This window comes from Mastigoproctus giganteus, chromosome 8 (assembly GCF_048544385.1).
Source record: "Mastigoproctus giganteus isolate SK-2022 chromosome 8, ASM4854438v1, whole genome shotgun sequence".
Classification (NCBI taxonomy): domain Eukaryota; kingdom Metazoa; phylum Arthropoda; class Arachnida; order Uropygi; family Thelyphonidae; genus Mastigoproctus; species Mastigoproctus giganteus.
Genome location: NC_143582.1, coordinates 155,514,367 through 155,533,390, shown reverse-complemented (window position 1 = coordinate 155,533,390; position 19,024 = coordinate 155,514,367). Strand labels below are relative to the sequence as shown.

The 19,024-nt window shown below is 39.1% G+C and overlaps 2 protein-coding genes across 2 annotated transcripts in view; one reads left to right on the top strand and one right to left on the bottom strand.

Annotated features, from left to right (window-relative positions):
* The window catches only part of LOC150081937 (kelch-like protein 10), a 103,571-nt gene extending 102,287 nt beyond the window's left edge, over window positions 1-1,284 (top strand). Inside the window, exon 8 of the mRNA XM_090380373.1 lies at window positions 1,095-1,284. Within this exon, the coding sequence (XP_090236499.1) occupies window positions 1,095-1,117 (23 nt within the window). The 3' untranslated portion in view covers window positions 1,118-1,284. The remainder of the gene's footprint in view (window positions 1-1,094) is intronic.
* A 7,310-nt stretch (window positions 1,285-8,594) lies between these two features.
* LOC150081934 (toll-like receptor Tollo) overlaps window positions 8,595-19,024 on the bottom strand; it is a 540,221-nt gene continuing 529,791 nt past the window's right edge. Inside the window, exon 4 of the mRNA XM_090378993.1 lies at window positions 8,595-8,834. The gene's annotated coding sequence lies outside the window, so the exon portion shown is untranslated. The remainder of the gene's footprint in view (window positions 8,835-19,024) is intronic.

Genomic DNA, 19,024 nt, shown 5'->3' with positions numbered 1-19,024 from the left:
GACGAATATCAACATGCTTCCTGTGGCAGTAGTCTCATCGTGACTACTTCCCACCGGCCGTCCTTTTAAATGCTTTTGTATATAGTTAAAGTTTTAACTTTTAAATTTCCTTGCGTTGTGATATCTAATAGCTAAATTCAATTAAGCTAAAATATCAAAATTTCTGAGTAAAATAATTACCAGGTATTTAAGGGCAAGGGTCTCATGGTACGAAATAGAATGACTAACGTATGGGTACCCATACGTTAGTCGTTCTATCTCGTACCATGAGGCCTTTGCCCTTAAATATTTTATAGTTTATACTACTGCACACCTTCAGGCATCTCTCATATTGTGGAGTTATACTTCATAACTGGGTTGTCACTATTGCAATACCAGGGTAACCTGCCCACCCACTGAGGAAAAGCCAACAAGCTTTGAAACGGTGCCGTCTGGGTGGTGAATAAGTAACAGTAGTCCTCTCCATTGGCGAAGTGTTACTTATTTGAGGTAATACAATACCATGGCAACTCGTTATGAAGGTATTCACAATATGAGATATAATCAAAACGATGCCAATCTAACTTAACTACTTTGGTAGATAGCTACGTTAACTGATTCATTTGCACATACTCATACGTTAATAATTACTAAGTTAATTTACACAGGTGTTTTTTTTTTTTTTTTTTTTGCTGGCTCTCTGGCTTGGGTAACCTGGGAGCGGGATTGCTAGCGCTCACCGGTATTGCACTATCTCCGGTGGGTGCAGGATTTTGTGCGTTTCAGCACAGGTGATAGTGTACCCAGACACATATTAGGCTGACACGAGCGCCAACACTTTTCCGAACCCGATCTGGCCATCAGCGATACCATACACACACACACAGTGTAGATTTCAACTTCGCTTCTAGTTTAGAATAATAATCTTATGCTCCACGATTTTTAATTAATGGGAAAAAAAAAATAGTTATCTCTTCCTTGTGTATTATTAGTAATTTTTAAGTTATAATTCCGTTTGATTATGGCGAATTTGCAATTTAAAATTATGATAATTTAAAAAATATATAAATCGATTTTTCTCTCTAGTTAATAATGTTGATTTTTCCCCCTTTCAGGTAACACTCCATATAGCAACTAATTACTAACTAAAAAGTATGGAATAATGTAAACCTTTTCTGAAGAAGTTTTAAACTCTGTTTGTCAAGTGGGCCGCTGGGTGTTCAAGTAGAAAGTGACCATCATATTTAATTCACTAACCGAAAATAGTTTTAATTTTGTGTTCAGATATATATGTATCTGAATGCATATTATTTTATTAATTATGCTGAAAAACTTTGCATTCAATATTGTGTGGAAAGGGAGAATTGCTTTTAATCATTAACTATATGTATATATGTTAATAAAATATCAAAATTATCTATATTTATTCAGTTTTATATAGTGTTTTTACAGAGCAGGGTAATCATTTTGATGATCACGATGTACAAAGAAAATGTGAATAACTTGGAGTAAAAGAGTGCTAAAGACATGAAATTTACAAAGTAACAATCCTTGTTTTCTGGTATTACTTAATTTACCCCAAAACTTTTGAAAATTATCGTGATTAACATAAATGCGCACAAATAAGCGCGTTGAGAGTGAAGGTAATATGTTGTTTTTCAATTCTTTCAGGGTGTGTGGATTATTGTTGTAAGCATTCTTTTACAGCTGCAAAAAAATAAGTGTAATGTCAACAAATGCGGCGGGGGTAGTGACCATATTCCTTTTGAAATTATGCGATTTCCATACAAGAGGGTGGGCTAGGCCATAGATGCAAGTGAAATGTGATTTCTTGCGCTGTTTTTCTGAAACCACGCTTTAAAATCTTCTTGATGGATGTCCCACGAATTCAATTAATATGTGTGTCAAGTAATATCAAATGTCAAATCTACCTGATTTTCCATAGGTGGTTTCTGTGGAAAAGGTGATCCCAATAATTCTGCTTTCAAGTCGTTACACGCCACATTCTAATATTCACTTTACATACTAACTCATTCCGTGGATGATGTGGACTTTGTACGGAAGGGGTATTAATTTCCTTACCGCCCAACTACTGTATCGCATTTGCGCTTGTTATGCAAGCCTCTTACGTGAACTTGCTGCCAGGTTCACGTAAGAGGAAAGTTTACGCCGTTCAATCAATGACAACAGTTGATAGCGATGAATCAACATTCACAGTTCCACTCTTCCTGTTCTATATCACATTTTGATAGTTCCTTACGACATCGAAATTGCCTGCAAAAATCACATTGAGCAGTTTTAAACAAGTGTTTTGAGGTAATATTCTACCACGCACGCATACACACTCCTCTATCTAAAAGCCATTATTTATTTTTCTGTGATAGCACTTTTGAGGAGAGACTTTCAGACCCCTAGCTTGCTTGGGGCGATTTTTTTTTTTTTAAATCTTTATTTATATATATCTTTTTATTTTAGTTTCTGGCCTCGAGCGTTATTCTAGAGTGCCTAGGTTCGGGGTCCTTGGGTAAGGGATTGCAGGCATCTGCTGGTTTTTAACTCCGCTAGTAGGTTTTTTTTTTTTTTTTTTTTAATGAATGAATATCTCGTACAGAATGTCCAAACTCGTTTTGGACATTCTGTACCAGATAATTCTAGGTCCAGCACGATTAACTCCTAGTTACGGTTCACTTCCTCGTGGCGTAGGCGTGCACTGGACGGGCTATCCCGGTGACAAAGTAGCCAAAAACAACTAAAGAACACAAACAACATTACACATGTCTTCCCTTTTGCAGAGTTCTGTATTTATCACAGTGTATCACGGTGGAGTTGACTTGACGTTTTGCTGCCGCCCGACATAAGCTACTATACAAGTCTACATATCTTGTTTTCCCCATATTGTATTGCGATGTCAACTGTCGCACAGTAACCTGCCGTTGAGCCAGTGCAACGCGCTGACCCTTCGCTCACCACGAATACAAAGGGTACTAGGAAAGTTTTGCAATACAGCTTTTTTTATTTAATTTTTTCAAAGTAATTTCCTCTACATTCAATGCACCTCTCCATCCTCCGAAACCAATCTTTAAACCAGTTCTGCCAAGTTTCACTAGGGAGTAAAGCACACTCGTTGTCCCAAGCCCGTAGAAGGTCCTCATCACTGGAAAACCGCCTCCCTTTTAGCTTCATTTTCACATGCGGGAACAGTGCAAAGTCGCAGGGAGCAAGGTCTGGACTGTAGGGAGGGTGCTCGAGAAGTTTCAGTCCCTGTCGTGGTCAAATATTCGGTGCAGGCTTTGGCGCGGTGAGCTGCAGCATTTTCGTGATGGAGGTACCAGGTGTCCATTCTTGACTTTGGCCGCAGGTTCTTCATAGATCCAATGACTTTAGGCAGGCATTGTTCAGTATACCACTTAGCTGTGACTGTCTTCTACATGTCCAAAACGACACGTTCCACAATTCCACTCGATTTGAAAAATACAGCTATCATTTTCTTCTTTACAGATCGGGTTTTCTGACAATTACGGGTGTGTCGTCATCATCAAAGACCCAAACTTTGTTTTGAGCCTTGGTCGGCAGATCGTAATAGTACAGCCAAGTCTCGTCACCTGTCACGATGTTGTTCACATACCGAGATTGTCCCTTATCAAACTTTTTTAACATCTCCCGGCACCAAGTCACACGTCGTGTCATCTGCTCTTCAGTCAGTTGATGCGGCACTCAGAGAGAACAAAGTTTCTTCACGTGCAAATGATCTTGCAGAATCGAACGAATTGCTGGTGCATTTAGGCCCAAAGTATCCTCTATCTGTTGGTAGGTCACTCGCCTGTTTTCGTCAAGCATTTTCCTCACAGCAGTAACGTTTTCCTCCGTAACTGACGTTCGTGGCCTTCCCGGCCTCTCAGAATCCTCCAGAGTGAAATTTCCCCTTTGGAATTCTCTATACCACCTGAATATCGTTGTACGATGTGGACAATCATCATCTAGTGCAAGAGTCATTTCTTCTAAGCACTGGTCTATGGTTAAACCACGCACGAAATTATACCGCAAAACTGTCCTCATCTCATTTTGTGACCACGATGCCATCGCAAGCACTTTACACTCTCACTACTAATGAATAACTGAGCCCATCGACTTGGCGCGGCGGCTACTATGCACGTATGAACATGTCTCAACATGCAGCAACAAGCAGCTTCCTGTGATTCATTGTTGCGTCATATTGCAAAACTTTCCTAGTACCCTTTGTATTTTACAGTTCAGTCGGCGAGAGTTGGTTTTACCCATTTGAGACCATTCTTTGTACACCTTGACCACAATTAGCTGTAAGAAACCAGCAAGACGTGGCCATTTTCAATGTGGAAGCACTCAACTCACGAGCTCCCACAATCATGCTCTTTTGAAACTCCATGATATCTTTATTACGTCCCATAGCTGCTATTTTATCACTTTGATTTGCGTAACCAGAAGCAAATTATTACTGCTTTAGCGTACAAAGCTGTTCGGCTCTTTATACTTAGAGCTATGCGGCATAGTTCATTACGGATGGAGAGTTAATAATTGAGTGTATTATTATCTATAATTATGTAATATAATATGGAAATCGAAATTCAGTGATTAAGCTGTCGTCCTTACTGTTGATCAACTTTATATTATGTGTAGGTTGGTGTTTCGTTATTTATGTTAATCTCTCGACACGAGTATTCGGGTTCCGATGGGTGCTATTTTAATGCTTCTTGTGCACAGTCTTTATGCAAAGACAGAAACGTGTAATAAAGGAGTTAATAATAAGCCGGAGTGGTACCAATTTTTTGCTTAGAGTACTGGTAGAATACTGAAGTCAAAGTGTGTTATACAAACCAGAGGATGGATGAAATTTTATACAGTAAACTCTTAAAATCCTTCACCTTCGGAGATTGTGAAGTGGCGGTTTTTAAAAATTTCCGGATTTAGAATGGTATACAGTAGCTGAGCAGTTTCAGAGTAGCAACGTTTTAATAAATATTAAAAACAAAATGTAACTGAACTTATTTATATTTGTCAATATATGATTGACTATCTTGTTCACCTGTTTTAGCGGGCAGCAGGATTTAAACTGCTTAGATAGTGAAATGGTCTTAATTCTCATAGCAGAACAAACTTGCCTTTGTAACGATTTGCTCTGGTGTTGCATTACTTTCAACAAATAGCTTCAGCTATATTACAACTTAAAAATGTGATTTCGCATACCGCATGACAGCTCACATCGATCAACATCTTTACAACTGTTTTGTCTGCGTGTTGTCACTAGAGAACGCCTGCTATCTAATAAAGGGGCCAGCTATTCCTTAAACAGGCTGTCACAAAAGTCTCATCTTTTAAAAGAATGACCGATTAACCTTTTGGAGAGACAGTATGTTTGAAAGTAGTGCGATACCAGGGAAACTCATTGAAAGCGCGAGAATTAAACCCATTGCATAAAGGGCCGCCGCAGCCGAGTGGCTCAAGCCTACGTGATTACTAAATACGGTGGGTGCAGCGTCTTCTATTCTCCTAATATTGTGACCACACGGTCACAATATTGGAAGAATAGATGGTCAGACGACAACTCGACCCGAGGACCGTGTGGTCGTCCCGGAGTATGAAAAAAAAAAAAAAATAAAATAAAATAATAAATAAATAAATAAAAATAATTTATTTATTTTATTTATTATATATACATTTTAAATCGTGATGACAGCAAAATGAGTTTAAAAGACAGATAGTCCTGCAAGAATCTTATAAAGAGAGAAATGTCATCCTCTGTGCTTTTTTTTTTTTTTTTTTTTGCCAAGTTTTTTTAGAAACAAATGACATAGTTCATACGAGTGACTGATTGCTTTTTTAATATTTTTTTTATTTCAAGATATTGATATTTCTGTAAAATGCCACTGGTAGAGGTAATCGAGCCATCCGAAATTTCATTGAAATCGGGCAGTTATTATTTCTTTGTTCGTCCCTCCGCATGTAATAACTTAACTCTCAGTGGCTGGAGTTTCATAAGATTTTATATTTGCCTCTTTTAGAACGATTCGTCTAGCTGTCCCAGATGTAATTAAAATCGGACCAGTAGATATCCGGCTATTATTATTTTTTTTATTAATACATTTATTTTTTATCATTTATAATAAATATATATTTATTCATATACAGTATATTGCAGCTGAAGCACTAGATAGACAATATGGCGGATGGCAGAAACGAAACTCTCGGTTTGTGCATAAAAGTCGTCGCTTTTTTGCTAACTTTTTTTATATACAGTGAAACTTCTCCTAACGGACACCTCTCGTTAACGGACATCTTTCTACAGCGGACATTTTCAAATTCCCCATCTCACTTCCATTGGTTTTAACGTGTTTGCAGCTTCTGTCTAGCGGACATTCTCTATAACGGACGCGGACAGGCAATCTGCACTGTTTCGTTTAGATTAGCACTTAATTTGATTTCCCCATTTTGCCTCAATCTATTTCCGATTCTCTGAATTTTATCAAGGTTTACGTCGCGGTTGTAAACCCTTTTCAAGAATTTTTAAGGCACGTGTAAAACTTCTGATGAATTCGGTGTGTGCAGGGGGCGGGGTGAATTTGGTCGGCCTTTCGTCTTTTCAGTTTCAGTTTTGTTCAGTGTCGTGTGAAGTGCACAATGTCTTCTCGTAAACATTTAACTTTAAAAGATAAAGTCGAACTCATTAATGCGTATGATCGGCAAAAAAATAGTGTTCGTAATCTCGCTGCAAAATTCAAAATCGGGAAGACGCAGGTAAGCGACATCCTAAAGAAAAAAAAATGAACTGCTCAAACAATTTTGGCAACACGGAAATGATCACGTTCAAAAATCATTCCCGAAAACTGTTGGAGTTCAAATTGACAATATTACGTATGAGTGGTTTTGTCGCGCACTTGCTAAAAAAATTCCCATTAATGGGCCTATTATTAGGGAAAAGGCTTTGGAGGTTGCGAAATCTATGGGAGTAAATGAGTTCAAAGCTTCTGTGGGATGGCTAGACAAGTTCAAAACTCGGCATAAAATTTCTTGGAAAACCGTAAGTGGTGAAGGTGGATCTGTTGATACTGGGGTTGTAACAGAGTGGACCGTCAAATTGAAAGAGTTATGTCGTGATTTTGAAGCTAAGGATATTTACAACTGTGACGAAACAGGGTTGTTTTTTTAAAGCTCTTCCTGAAAAAACAATGAGTCTAAAAAACGAAAAGTGCCAGGGCGGAAAAATTTCTAAGGAACGCTTGACTGTACTATTGTGTACAAATATGCTGGGAGACTTTGAACAACCTCTTGTTATAGGAAAACCACAAAATCCTCGTTGTTTCAAGGGCATAAAGTTGAATCTTTTGAATGTTGACTGGAAGTCTAATAAAAAAGCGTGGATGACACGAGATATCACGAGCGAATGGATAAGTCACTTTAACCAAAACATGATTCGTCAAAACAGAAAAATTATTCTTTTCATGGATAATGCTGCATCTCACACGCACATTGAATTGTCCAACATTCAAATCGTTTTTCTTCCACCAAACACATCTGCAGAGTGTCAGCCCTTGGATCAAGGGATAATAAAAAATTTTAAACTTCACTACAGAAAACGTGTTTTAAGACATCTCATTGCAAACGTGAACGATGTAACATGTGCGAGTGACCTTGCAAAGAAAATCAGCATCCTAGATGCGATTCAGTGGATTTCCTCTTAGTAAACGCAATTAGAAAACAAACTGTCGTGAACTGTTTTGTAAAGTCTGGCTTCTCAAACGCAAAAATTGAAGTTGTGAACAGCAATGTGGAGCACCAAGAAGAACAAGAACTTCAACATCTATTGATAATGTACGATACTTCAGCTACAAGTGACCCTGGCTACAAAGATATAGACTCGAACCTCACTATAGAAGATGGTGCTCTAGATATCAACGACATTATCATTGATATTTTTCAAGAAGTTCCTCATGAGGATGAAGAAATAGAAGGAGGTCATTCTGTCGAAGAACATAACGACGAACCGCCGATGAAAATAGAAGAAGCGCTCATACAAATCAATCGTTTAAAAATGTTTTTCGCCGCTGAAGAAGATACTGAAGGACTTTCGATGGTTTCTTCACTCCAAACAAATGTTGAAAACAAAATTATTAGCCGGAAGAAGGTGCGGAAGAAAATAAGTGATTACTGTATATATTTTTCTTAAGATAAAGTCATAATATGCATAGCACAATTGTATGTATATTATTAACAAAAATATTGTGCAAAATCTGTATATAATTTAATTTAATTTTACATTAAACGTTTAACGATTTTCTTTATCTCTTGTGTATGTAATTGTATATTATTTACAAAAATATTGTGCAAAATCTGTATATATTTTAATTTAATTTTACATTAAACGTTTAACGATTTTTCCTTTCTTTCTTTTTTTTTTTTTTCTCCCTCAGACTTCTTGTTAGCGGACACTTCTCTCTAACGGACACATTTTCGTTCCCCATGGCTGTCCGTTAAAGGGAAGTTTCACTGTATAAATCATTAATTATTACTATTAACTAAAGCGCCTGAAATGTAGCGCACTGCATATATTAACTAACCTGTTCAATTAACAAAGTACCAGTTGATTAACGTGATCTGAAAATGTTTATTCGAACTGTATAGTACAATATAATTCGACACATTAAGTAGGGAGCTGAACACGTTCCAAGTCTCCAGTAAAACACATTGAATACTGGGTATGTTAAATACGAAGCATTTTTTCTTCCAAGGAATGTGAAAGAAGTAATGTGCGTCGGTATCCGAGGCTAGTGTGGAAAAAAAGCTCTATTTTTCTGGAAGAACATCCATCATTCTGGGAATTTCCACTGAAAGAATAAGAAAAAAAAAAAGCATATTTAGTGAGAGAGTCATATATGTAGTAGTTATTTGCCAAATATGAATATAATAATTATTCAAAATATTTTAAAGAAAATATTCAGATATCAGTATTATTTAGAATTACAAAGTTTATTTGTAGCTTTCATAATACAGTATTCAAACTGATTTCAATAGAAAAGGTACAAACTTCTATTATATAACCGGTTGAGACTATTTTCATCTGAAAATAAAACCATTCCTCAATAAGGTAATTCAAATTGTTTTCGAATATTTTGCCAAAACCACCACTTCATTAATATCTAGAACTGATGGTAGGTTGTGCTCGCAACGTCTCACACTTTCTGCGTTTGCTCTAAGTGCGGAGAATGATTAATTGTCTAGATTCGAAGCCAAGAACCTGCCTTTTTGTCCCTACAATGCGCTGCACCTTCAGCTTTCCACAAACATCCGCTTTACGTTATTCTTTATAGTTCTGTCTGCGGGAGGTCGTTTGACACCATTCTTTGTACAGCTTAACTACAGCGGGCCGTGAGCAACCGATAACACATGGCGTTTTCTATATGGAACCACCCGACGTCCGAGCTCCCATAATCATGTCCTTCATATCTTGATTACGTCTCATAACTGCTGCTACTTTATCTTGCGCGACCAGATGCAAATTACCACTGCTCTAGCTTACAAAGCTGTTCGCCTTTTTATACTGCGAGCTATGCGGCATAGACCCTTACGGATGGGGGTGGTCACAATTCAGTGATCACTGAGGGTATGTTGCATTCATACATATGGTTCCAGTCTTGCTTTAAACACCAACAAGCGGTATCATTATAAAGGCCGGAGTTGAGGAACTTTTTGAAGGGGATAATGGCCGGTAAGGAGGTTGGTGGCTTGCAACACTTTTTTGATAAAATAATATCCTTCTAAATTCGGGATACTTTGGTATTTCACAATTTTTCAAGTATGTAAAATTAAAAAAAAAAAAACTCTGAAAAATTCTACACCTTTCAGGCAAAGCATACATGCTCCATGTAACCCCGGACATAGATCCCTGCCTTAACCTTTCAATGTAAATATCACCCCCCCCCCTTCGTCCTATATGCGTGTTTTTTGCACGTCAACGTCCATGTCGGGGCGAGTGCGGATCCCAAGAAATTCAGTCTTCTTGTTTAGTTTGACCATGTGAGGCAGTCTGCATAAACCTACATGGAGGTCAAGTGATAATAGGCCAGTTAGGACATTTCTAGCGTGGCAGCGCTTGTTGTACTACCAACTCCCTATCACCAAACTCTGGATTTTGTAATGGTGAACAATGGTCTTGTCAGAGCGGTGACGGGGAGCCGTATAAAAACTCCCTTGTATAGCAGATGTAGAGTTCCTCCCTTGAGGCTCCAGTCCTTTTCTGTACACCTAGCGAACACTGCAATATAATTCGTGTTTCTTCTCCGCAACCACTTAACTGTTGTTCTACGGGCTTTACGGCGCAAGGGCAACAAGGCCATAATGCGCGATATCATTCGTGTACTTGAACAAATCTACTATCAATAGTTATGCATAGGCCTCAAGCGAATCGAAAAATATTCTAACATAAGGGAAAGATAGGCGAGAGGAAGTTATTTTAAAAAAAGCATCCTTTATGCGTTTACAAGAAAAATTACAGGTTATCACGGACAGAAGTACGAATCTGAAATGATATAAAAATAAAGATGAGCTAACTGTTTAGAAATGTTCGGCCTCAACCTGTGAGCAGGATTTGCGTACAAGAATGCACCATTACTACATTGAACGAAACTTTTATAATTTAAAGGCTGCCTTTACAGCGGGCGTAAGAACGTAATACCCCCTTGCTACTGGAGATGACATGAAATAATAAACATGCGCTATTTAATATTCCCCAGCGTTCCTTGGCATCCACAGACAGCATCGATTAACTCCGTTTCGTTGCAAGAGGAATTTTTAGTGTTTTTGCTGCTGTTCTCCACATGACCAATGTACGCAACTGTCAACTTGGACGGCACTTACATACCACGTCTATGAGAGGAGTTACTATAAAAAATGGTTCTCGTATTTGCATTAGCATTCCTTGTTGTCACATCAAATTGAAATGCTAATTTCAATACAGGAAGTTTTGACAATTCATTTGTTATATTGATTTGTGCTAGATTTAAGTAGTTAGGCTGTCAAGATACGTACAGTTAGAACTTTGAACTAGTCTAATCATTTCCTGTGTGTGTGTGCGTGCGTGAGAGAGAGAGAGAGATCAGATCAAGCACATCATCATTTGTGATGATGTGCATGAATTTTTGAGTTACGGTGGATTCATATCAGTGTCATGTAACCTTTTCTCATTTGTGACTCCACCCCTTCCCCAAATATTCTTATGCACGGTATATATGGTATATTTACGAGTGGCCGCCGCGTCATTATGTACACTTACTCTTTTCATGAAATGCAGCATTCCTTCAGTAATTGCATCATTACACATTCGTTGTTGTTGTTGTTGTTGTGGGGTTTTAGCACTATCAGCGACTAAGGCCATATTGCTCTGTAAATTGAGTGTGTTTCGTGGTCCATATTCTGAGCGAAAAACCAAAGTTTCCGGGGGAAAAAAACCATACTACCCTCACTGTTGTTGTTGTTATTTGGTTTTTAGGAGCATTAGCAACTAAGGCCATATTGCTCCGGGGATATGCGGTGGTCATTCCCCGACCTTTCCGCATCCTCCGTATTTGGTGGTCACGGGCTCGAACCCCGGTCTAATCAAGAAGCGTGTGCTACGCACTGCTGCACCTGGCTACGGAGGCGCAACCACCCTCGCCTGAGACAGACTAACTCAACTATGTTTTGAAAAAGACCCATAAAAATTCCTCATGTTATCGACGGGACGACGGCGATTCTACTAACCGTGCTACCCATGAGGGCACATTGTTCATTGCAGGTGATATAAACAAGTGGGCAGATACCTTTCAACCACCATGAGAAGAATTCTGGCAATCATTCTACCTCCATGGAAATGAGAGTTCGTTTTTATTTGGGTGTTGTGAGCGCTCGCAAACAAAAATGAACTCTAACGCTTCATTGGAACCAGAATGATTGACAGGATTGTCATGGTAATCAGACAGTACATAGGGACACTGTACATATTGTTTTGTAGACAACGCCACTGGTGGTGTCTCACATCTGCACCATGGTACTTTGTAGAGAAGAACAGAACCTCTGTAAATGCCAGAAAAAGTGTAATGTCTGGTTTGTATATGGACCTGTCTTATGTACGGCGGCACTTAAACGTTAGTTGAACTCCGCCATGGTACACTGTGATGAATACAGAACTCTGTAAAATGGCCAAAAATGAGTATTGTATCATTTTACGAACAACACAACTACACTATATTCACGATACCTACACTAATACACGCCTTCATCTGGCCCTGGCAGATTTTGCTACTTCACAGTGACACTTTTACGCGGTTTTGTGGGGGACCACTGGTACCGCCGACATATATACACTATGTTCATGTCTGCGAGGTGTATCTTGTTTTGTTGTTTCTGGCCACATAGCTACTAGGGAGCCGCCATCCTGGTGATCGCTGCTCCCTAGTACCGGTCCACGCCACGAGGAGGCGGGCCACAACAATACGCGTACTGTCAAACGAACGTGACAGGTAAGAATCCCGCATCAACTGGAGGAAAAACTAATTCCAGTGGATGCTAGCAGATCCCGCACCACTCGGAGCCCAAACTGGCGGCACCAGCAAAAAAAGAAAAAGTAAATAAATAAATAAACCTAATAAAATAAAGTAATAAATACAGACAAATAAAAAAAAAATTAAATTGACAAAAGTAAAAAAAGAAATCACCCAGCCTACCTTGAGGAGGTAGGCTGGGTGATTGGTGTAGATTAAGTGAACCCTGGACGTCGCTTGAGCTTGCTTGCGAGGGTCCTCTAAAAAAAAAAAAAAAAAAAAAAACGAAGTTTTTATTGGAAAGGAGCGCGGGGGCGATAGTTCGAGTTTGAGAGTAAAGGTGAAGATGAAGAAGATGGATTGTAGGAAGGCTTCCACATGGAAACTGATTAGAAGTTAAAGGGATAGAGGGTGCTGTGTGGAGGACGGCTCTTGTGGAAGTAGCTATCCTCCTCACAGTGGGGGAGACTTAAGAACGGCGAAAGGTTTGGGGGTGAGTTGGGGAAGGGAAACAGATATTGATGGGGAGTAATGTCATAGTGCTAGGGTGCCCTATGCGGGGGAGGAGATCGCGTTGTAGACCTATAGTGCTCTGTTTTAAATCCCACATTGGTCACACAAGGTCAGCTAAACCCAACCCAGTGTACACAGATACCACGCCATGCCTTTGAGTGAGGAGGATTCCTCAGAGGTTGCCTCCACTGTAGTCTAATGGGGTGGGGCCTGTCAGAACAACACACACAAGTACACTTTTTTTTTTTTTTTTTTTTTTTTTTTGAGGAAGACATGTACTTAGGGACACATAGGTTTTCAACACATAGGATTACATTCTCTCATACATTTGCCATTTTTCATTCATCGTCATACAAACAACAGTGCCACCTAAATACGGACAACTACCAAAACAAACACACATTCTTTTTTTTTTTTTTTTTATATAATACTATTCACTACCATAAATACAGGGAGGGTTGTTAAAATTAAAGTATCCCTATGTAGAGGGCGCTGGAGCGAGTTCTAAGGCTCGTACTGAACAGAAATTTGGACAACAGGTACAATTTTCCATTTATTCGAAAAAAAAATTAGTTACAAAATTTTTCACTGTATGGCACGTAACTTACGTTATTTGCATAATTGTAAATGATTTCCACAGCGCCACTACTCAGCTCTACTGTACTGTATAAAAACAAAGCAGTCTCTTCAAAATCATAAAGTAGATGTTTGCCTACACTACAGCAGCAATGCCAACAACGTTGCAGGAAAAGGCGCTATTAGTGAAGTTGTACTATCACAACAGCAACAATGCAGCGGCTATCAGAGAATTCCGGCGTCAGAAGCGCATAAGGCCCACGTGGACCTATGACTGTCCACTTGGGCCTTATGCGCTTCCGCAAAATGATTGCGAAATTTGAAGCGACAGGACATCTTGGTGTTCAACCAGGTAGAGGTCGAAAACGAGCGAACTCCTCTCGTGTTGAAGATGTGGCTATGGGTGTCATGGATTTATCAAGTCAATCTCCATGTGGTAGCGCAAGTGTGCCAGCTGTTTCTCGTGAAGTGGACATGCCGTATTCCACTGTAAGGCTAGTAATGCGTCAGGTGTTGCGGTACTATCCTTACAAGATGCACATGCTACAGCAGCTAAAGCATGGTGATGTAGATATTCGTTTCACATAGGAACTTCAGTTTCTGGCGCGAATGACAGTGGATATCACTTGGCCATGGAACGTACTTTGGAGTGATGAAGCCCACTTCTGCTTAAATGGAAAAGTGAATACACACAACTGTCGCATTTGGGCAACAGAAAACCCTGCAGTTATTCAAGAGGACCCGTTGCATTCTCCAAAAGTGACAGTGTGGTGTGGATTTACGGCCACATTCATGATTGGGCCATATTTTTTTGAACAGGTAACGCTGACTGGACCCCGCACCTGTTTCGTCACAGGACAGCGATATTATGAAATGCTGGCAAATTTCGCAGTATCAGAGCTGCAACAACGCGGGTGCCTTTAGGATACCGTATTCATGCAAGATGGTCCGCCACACCTCCCTTCCACCGTTGTGTCCAACGATTACTAAGGAAACACTTTACAGACGAACGGGTCATCAGCCGTCGTTTCCAGACATATTGGCCACCCCGATCACCGGACCTCATCCCATGCGACTTCTGGTTGTGGCGTTTTTTGAAGAACCTGGTGTATCGGGAAGAATGTCAAACTCTTGCAGATCTGAAGGACAGCATTAGACGTCTTGTGCTGGCTATTCCAATTGACATGTTGCATTGTGCTGTAGAAAATGCTGTTCTTCGAATGGAAACTGTTGTTGACCAAAATGGAGGCAACATTGGCAGAGCTGTTCAAGTGATTTGTATTGCCACAGCGCCATATAGTGACAAATTTTGTAACAATTGTTTTTTCCAATAAACGGAGAGCGCATTCTTTATTGTACCTGTTGTCCAAATTTCTCTTCAGTACGAGCCTTAGAACTCGCTCCAGAGCCCTCTACATAGGGATACTTTAATTTTAACAACCCTGTACATAAATAGAGAATTATTTTTATATATATAAAACTTATGAAGATTCAGGGCACAATTCAGACAATTAACTTATTTGACATTTTCTTGCACCCGCCATTTTCACACATTTATTCCACTCAGTACAGTACTCTGAATAAGGACGGCGCACATTTTTTTTTTTTGTTGTTGTTGCCGGTTAAGTGGACACATTTCTCACCCAGTACAGCAGGCATTCACATATTGAAACTTACATACACATTGACAAATGTACCCTCACATACGCAGAGATGCCTAATTACAGTCAAATATTCTTTTCTCGTTATTTATTCATTTGTATATAGGAGAGGGAACAGACGCATTTAAACATTCTTGCATTCATTTTCACACATTTCGATATTTGCGCACACTTGGAATGGAGAACACGTTGAGGAGTTATTTTTCATCAGATATGAACAGAGATATAAGCTCTTTCACATCCACAAATGTGGGCGCGAACGAGAGCTATCCGTGAAGTCCGATACCTCGGCGTCATATTTTATGACATGCTGTGTTTCCTACCACACGCTATGTATTTAACAGACAAAATAAAAGTTATATATTGTAACGCTATTGCTTTATAAAGTTTTTCTGCCTATAATTATTAATGCATGTGGTGCATGGGGCTCGGCCGTCCAAACTGCATTGTTAGACGAAAGGTGATTTCAGCACAGAGGTGTGCCCTTCTAGGTGTTACCCGGGCAAGTTGGAAATGAAGAAGGTAGATTGTAGGAAGGCTTCCACCTGGAAATTGATTGGAAGTTAAAGGGATGGAGTCTCCAACGATGCGTTGCATATAATTGCAGGATGAGAATCAATAGATCTTATTATTATGAATAGGAATTTGCAACCAAAAGCAATTATTGTAAAGAAATATATGTAATAAGATCTTGTCTTTTAGAGAAGAAGCAATCTAAGAATGATATAAAGAAAGTAAGAAAAGGTTTAATAAAGAAGAAATGAATATATGGCAGTATCTGTAGAGTAATTCGGACATGGGACGGATGGCATCGAATGGTGTAATGATTAAAGCGAGAAAGTGGCCTGATTTAGAGCTATTTCAGAAGTGATTGTCACAGGCCATTGACTTAGGGTTCGATTGCAGTAGTTCAGATTAGTGGAAGATTATAGGAGGATTATTGTTCTGGTTGTTAATAGCCATATGGTGCAAGGAAGCCTGAGGCTTATGCTGCACCAGGGAAAAAAGCCAGAGACAGTATTCATATAATGTTGAACTGTGCACTATATGCTCATTTGAGAGAGAGGTTTAGAGTTACTTGGGTTCTTTCCTCAGATGAGCTACCAAGACTATTTTATAATTTAGAGAATTATAGGGCATTTTTGTCTTTATGTCTGTGAGATATTTTATAAAATCCATCTGTGTACATATATAAAACACATGTTATTTATGTACACAGATGGATTTTATTTATCCAAGTATGTGAATATGTATATAGTTTTTTTCACGACGTGAATAAGTTTTTTTCTTTTTTCTTTTGTAATAAGGCTTTAGACAGCGACTACGTTTTTAATTGATGCAAGCTTTAGATAATAGAAACCGCCTCCCTGCCGGCAGGGATGGTTACCTTGTCATTATGTCTTACTGGTTCAGGCGTGGACAGGGGATAATTGGTTTATGAAATTTAGTTAAAATTTTAATGTGCTTTTTTTTTATCAGCGATAATGAGCTTTTAGCTCTGGAATCGCTTTAAATGTAATATTATGGTGATTACAATGTACCGTATAGTATCCATTGTTCAAGGAACAGAAACCAATGGTCCATGCCCAAATCATGGGAATCATTCCCAGACTATGAAAATAACCACACCAAACTTCACAGATGGAACAGAGCAGTCTGATGAATAACGTTCTCCGGACATCCTTTGACCCAAACATGGCGATCAGTTTCAGTAAACCGTGTACTGTGATTGGCTATTTCATAATACAGCGTTCCAACGTTTCAAGGATTATTACGATGAGATCTTCACAAAGGAAGGCGACTCATCGCATGCTGTGGCATTTGGCTTGTCAGCGGTAGCTGTTCCTTAAAATCAGGGGATATGGAGCTCCTTAAATGTCGTCCTCATGTTCAATCAGTGCCGGTGGTTTCCCTAACTCCTAGTTGATAGTATGCGATGAGTATTGACGGGATCTATATACCACTATTGAGCGCTCTCTAGTCTTTTTCCGTCAATTTTTGCACTCTACCTGACTGAACATTTCGTGCTGTAGTAGCAATGGAATGGCGTTTCCATCTGGTGATTACGTTGATCCTCACAGATCTAGAGTGCTTCAGTTTTATTGCAATGCAACGAACAGATTGTTTATTAATATGGCATCCAGTGACGAATCTGCTGAAAGTCGGTAAGCTCAACGGTTCAACCAATGTACAATATTTCTTCGATAAGCTTGTAGTGTAAACGCAGTTGATTTTGTACTTACTGCTAACACGTGGATAGCTGGTATGGTTCTTTTTTCTGAAATCCCAGAGTTGTCCGGATGCGTTTGGGAATATAAGTGTAAGTGCTCTCTAGCAATAAAACCGTGCTTATAAACTACATAAACACCAACTTTCGGATTTCCCAAAATTCCCCTTTAGAGCCAAGGGTTTACTTCTTTTTGAAGAAGAAAATGGGAGATAATCCCAAAAGACAGGAGAATGAGCGCTACACAGTCTGTTAACCACAGTATTAAAATATGAAATATCCAAACTTTCAAGCTAATATTACTTTGATTCATCAGTTATCTTTGTTAACTAGGAGTATGCTTGATTATATCAGGCCAATGTAGAAAGAATGAAAGCTGAAACACACTGTGTAGGTGAAAAACTTGCCTTCTCAAGTTTTTTAGGGTCTGTAGCCTAGCGAAGGACCCTTATAATGTCACTCAGTTGTCTGTCTGTCCGTTCGTCTGTCACAGCATTGTATCTCTGGAACCACTCAACCTATTGACTTTAATTTTGCATGGGTTTGTATATCACGTGGGCCAACATAACGCCATATTGATTGTTATTGACAAAAATTTGTGTGAGAAATGGGGGAGGGGTAAAATGTAGGGGGACAAAAATGTTGTCCACAACCTATAGCTTATGGCGGCGCCAGACAGGAAAATGTCAGTAGTTTTCGTGTCACCCCCTCTATTTCCGTCGCTAATGGAGCTAAAAATTTAAAAATCACATTAGCTATGCGTTATTCGATGCTTATCAAGGGAAAACTATTCCGATTGAAATCTATCATTTATTTTTGCGTTAAAATTAAAAAAAAAAAACCCATTTTTTTATTGCATTTCGATAGCGCGCTTCTTTGTACTAAGTAACTCTCCTTTTAGTGAAAAAAGGGTTGCTAAATAGTTAGTTAATAATAATTCTATAAAGGTCATTTATTAATTTTGCGACAACAAGTATTTTTTAACAATTTTCAAAGCTGGAGTTGTCCCAGCAGGGAGGTACTCAGAGAGCCAGTGTTGAGGCGCCTGCGCGGAGTCTTGCACAGCCCTCACCTGACAGTCGCTTCTCCAAGAAGAAGTCGGAGTCGCTTCTCCTACCCCTTTCATTCACAACAACTGGAAAGACTCAAATAGACAACGTTTTCGTTAGTTCTTCAGCTTTAGGCCAAGCCGGAGTACTAGAAACTTTTTTCAGTTACCATAAAGCTTGCTATTTGAGATACTACACTAATGACCATTCGTGACTACGGACCCTTCATCCTGAGTGCCCGGCACTCAGTAGTTGACCGATTTATTTATTTTTTTTGTCTCGAGTGTTTATAAATTCATAATCAATAATTACATCTTCCTTATTATTCGTATTTGCCTCTGAAACACTATTGTTCCTAAACGATATAATTCTTTTCAGAAAATTCTTCTTAGTCGCTATATTAGCAAGGCCTTGTTTCAGCCCTCCTCCTATTAATCAGAATTTAGCACGGAATGCTAAATTGTTGAAAACGAA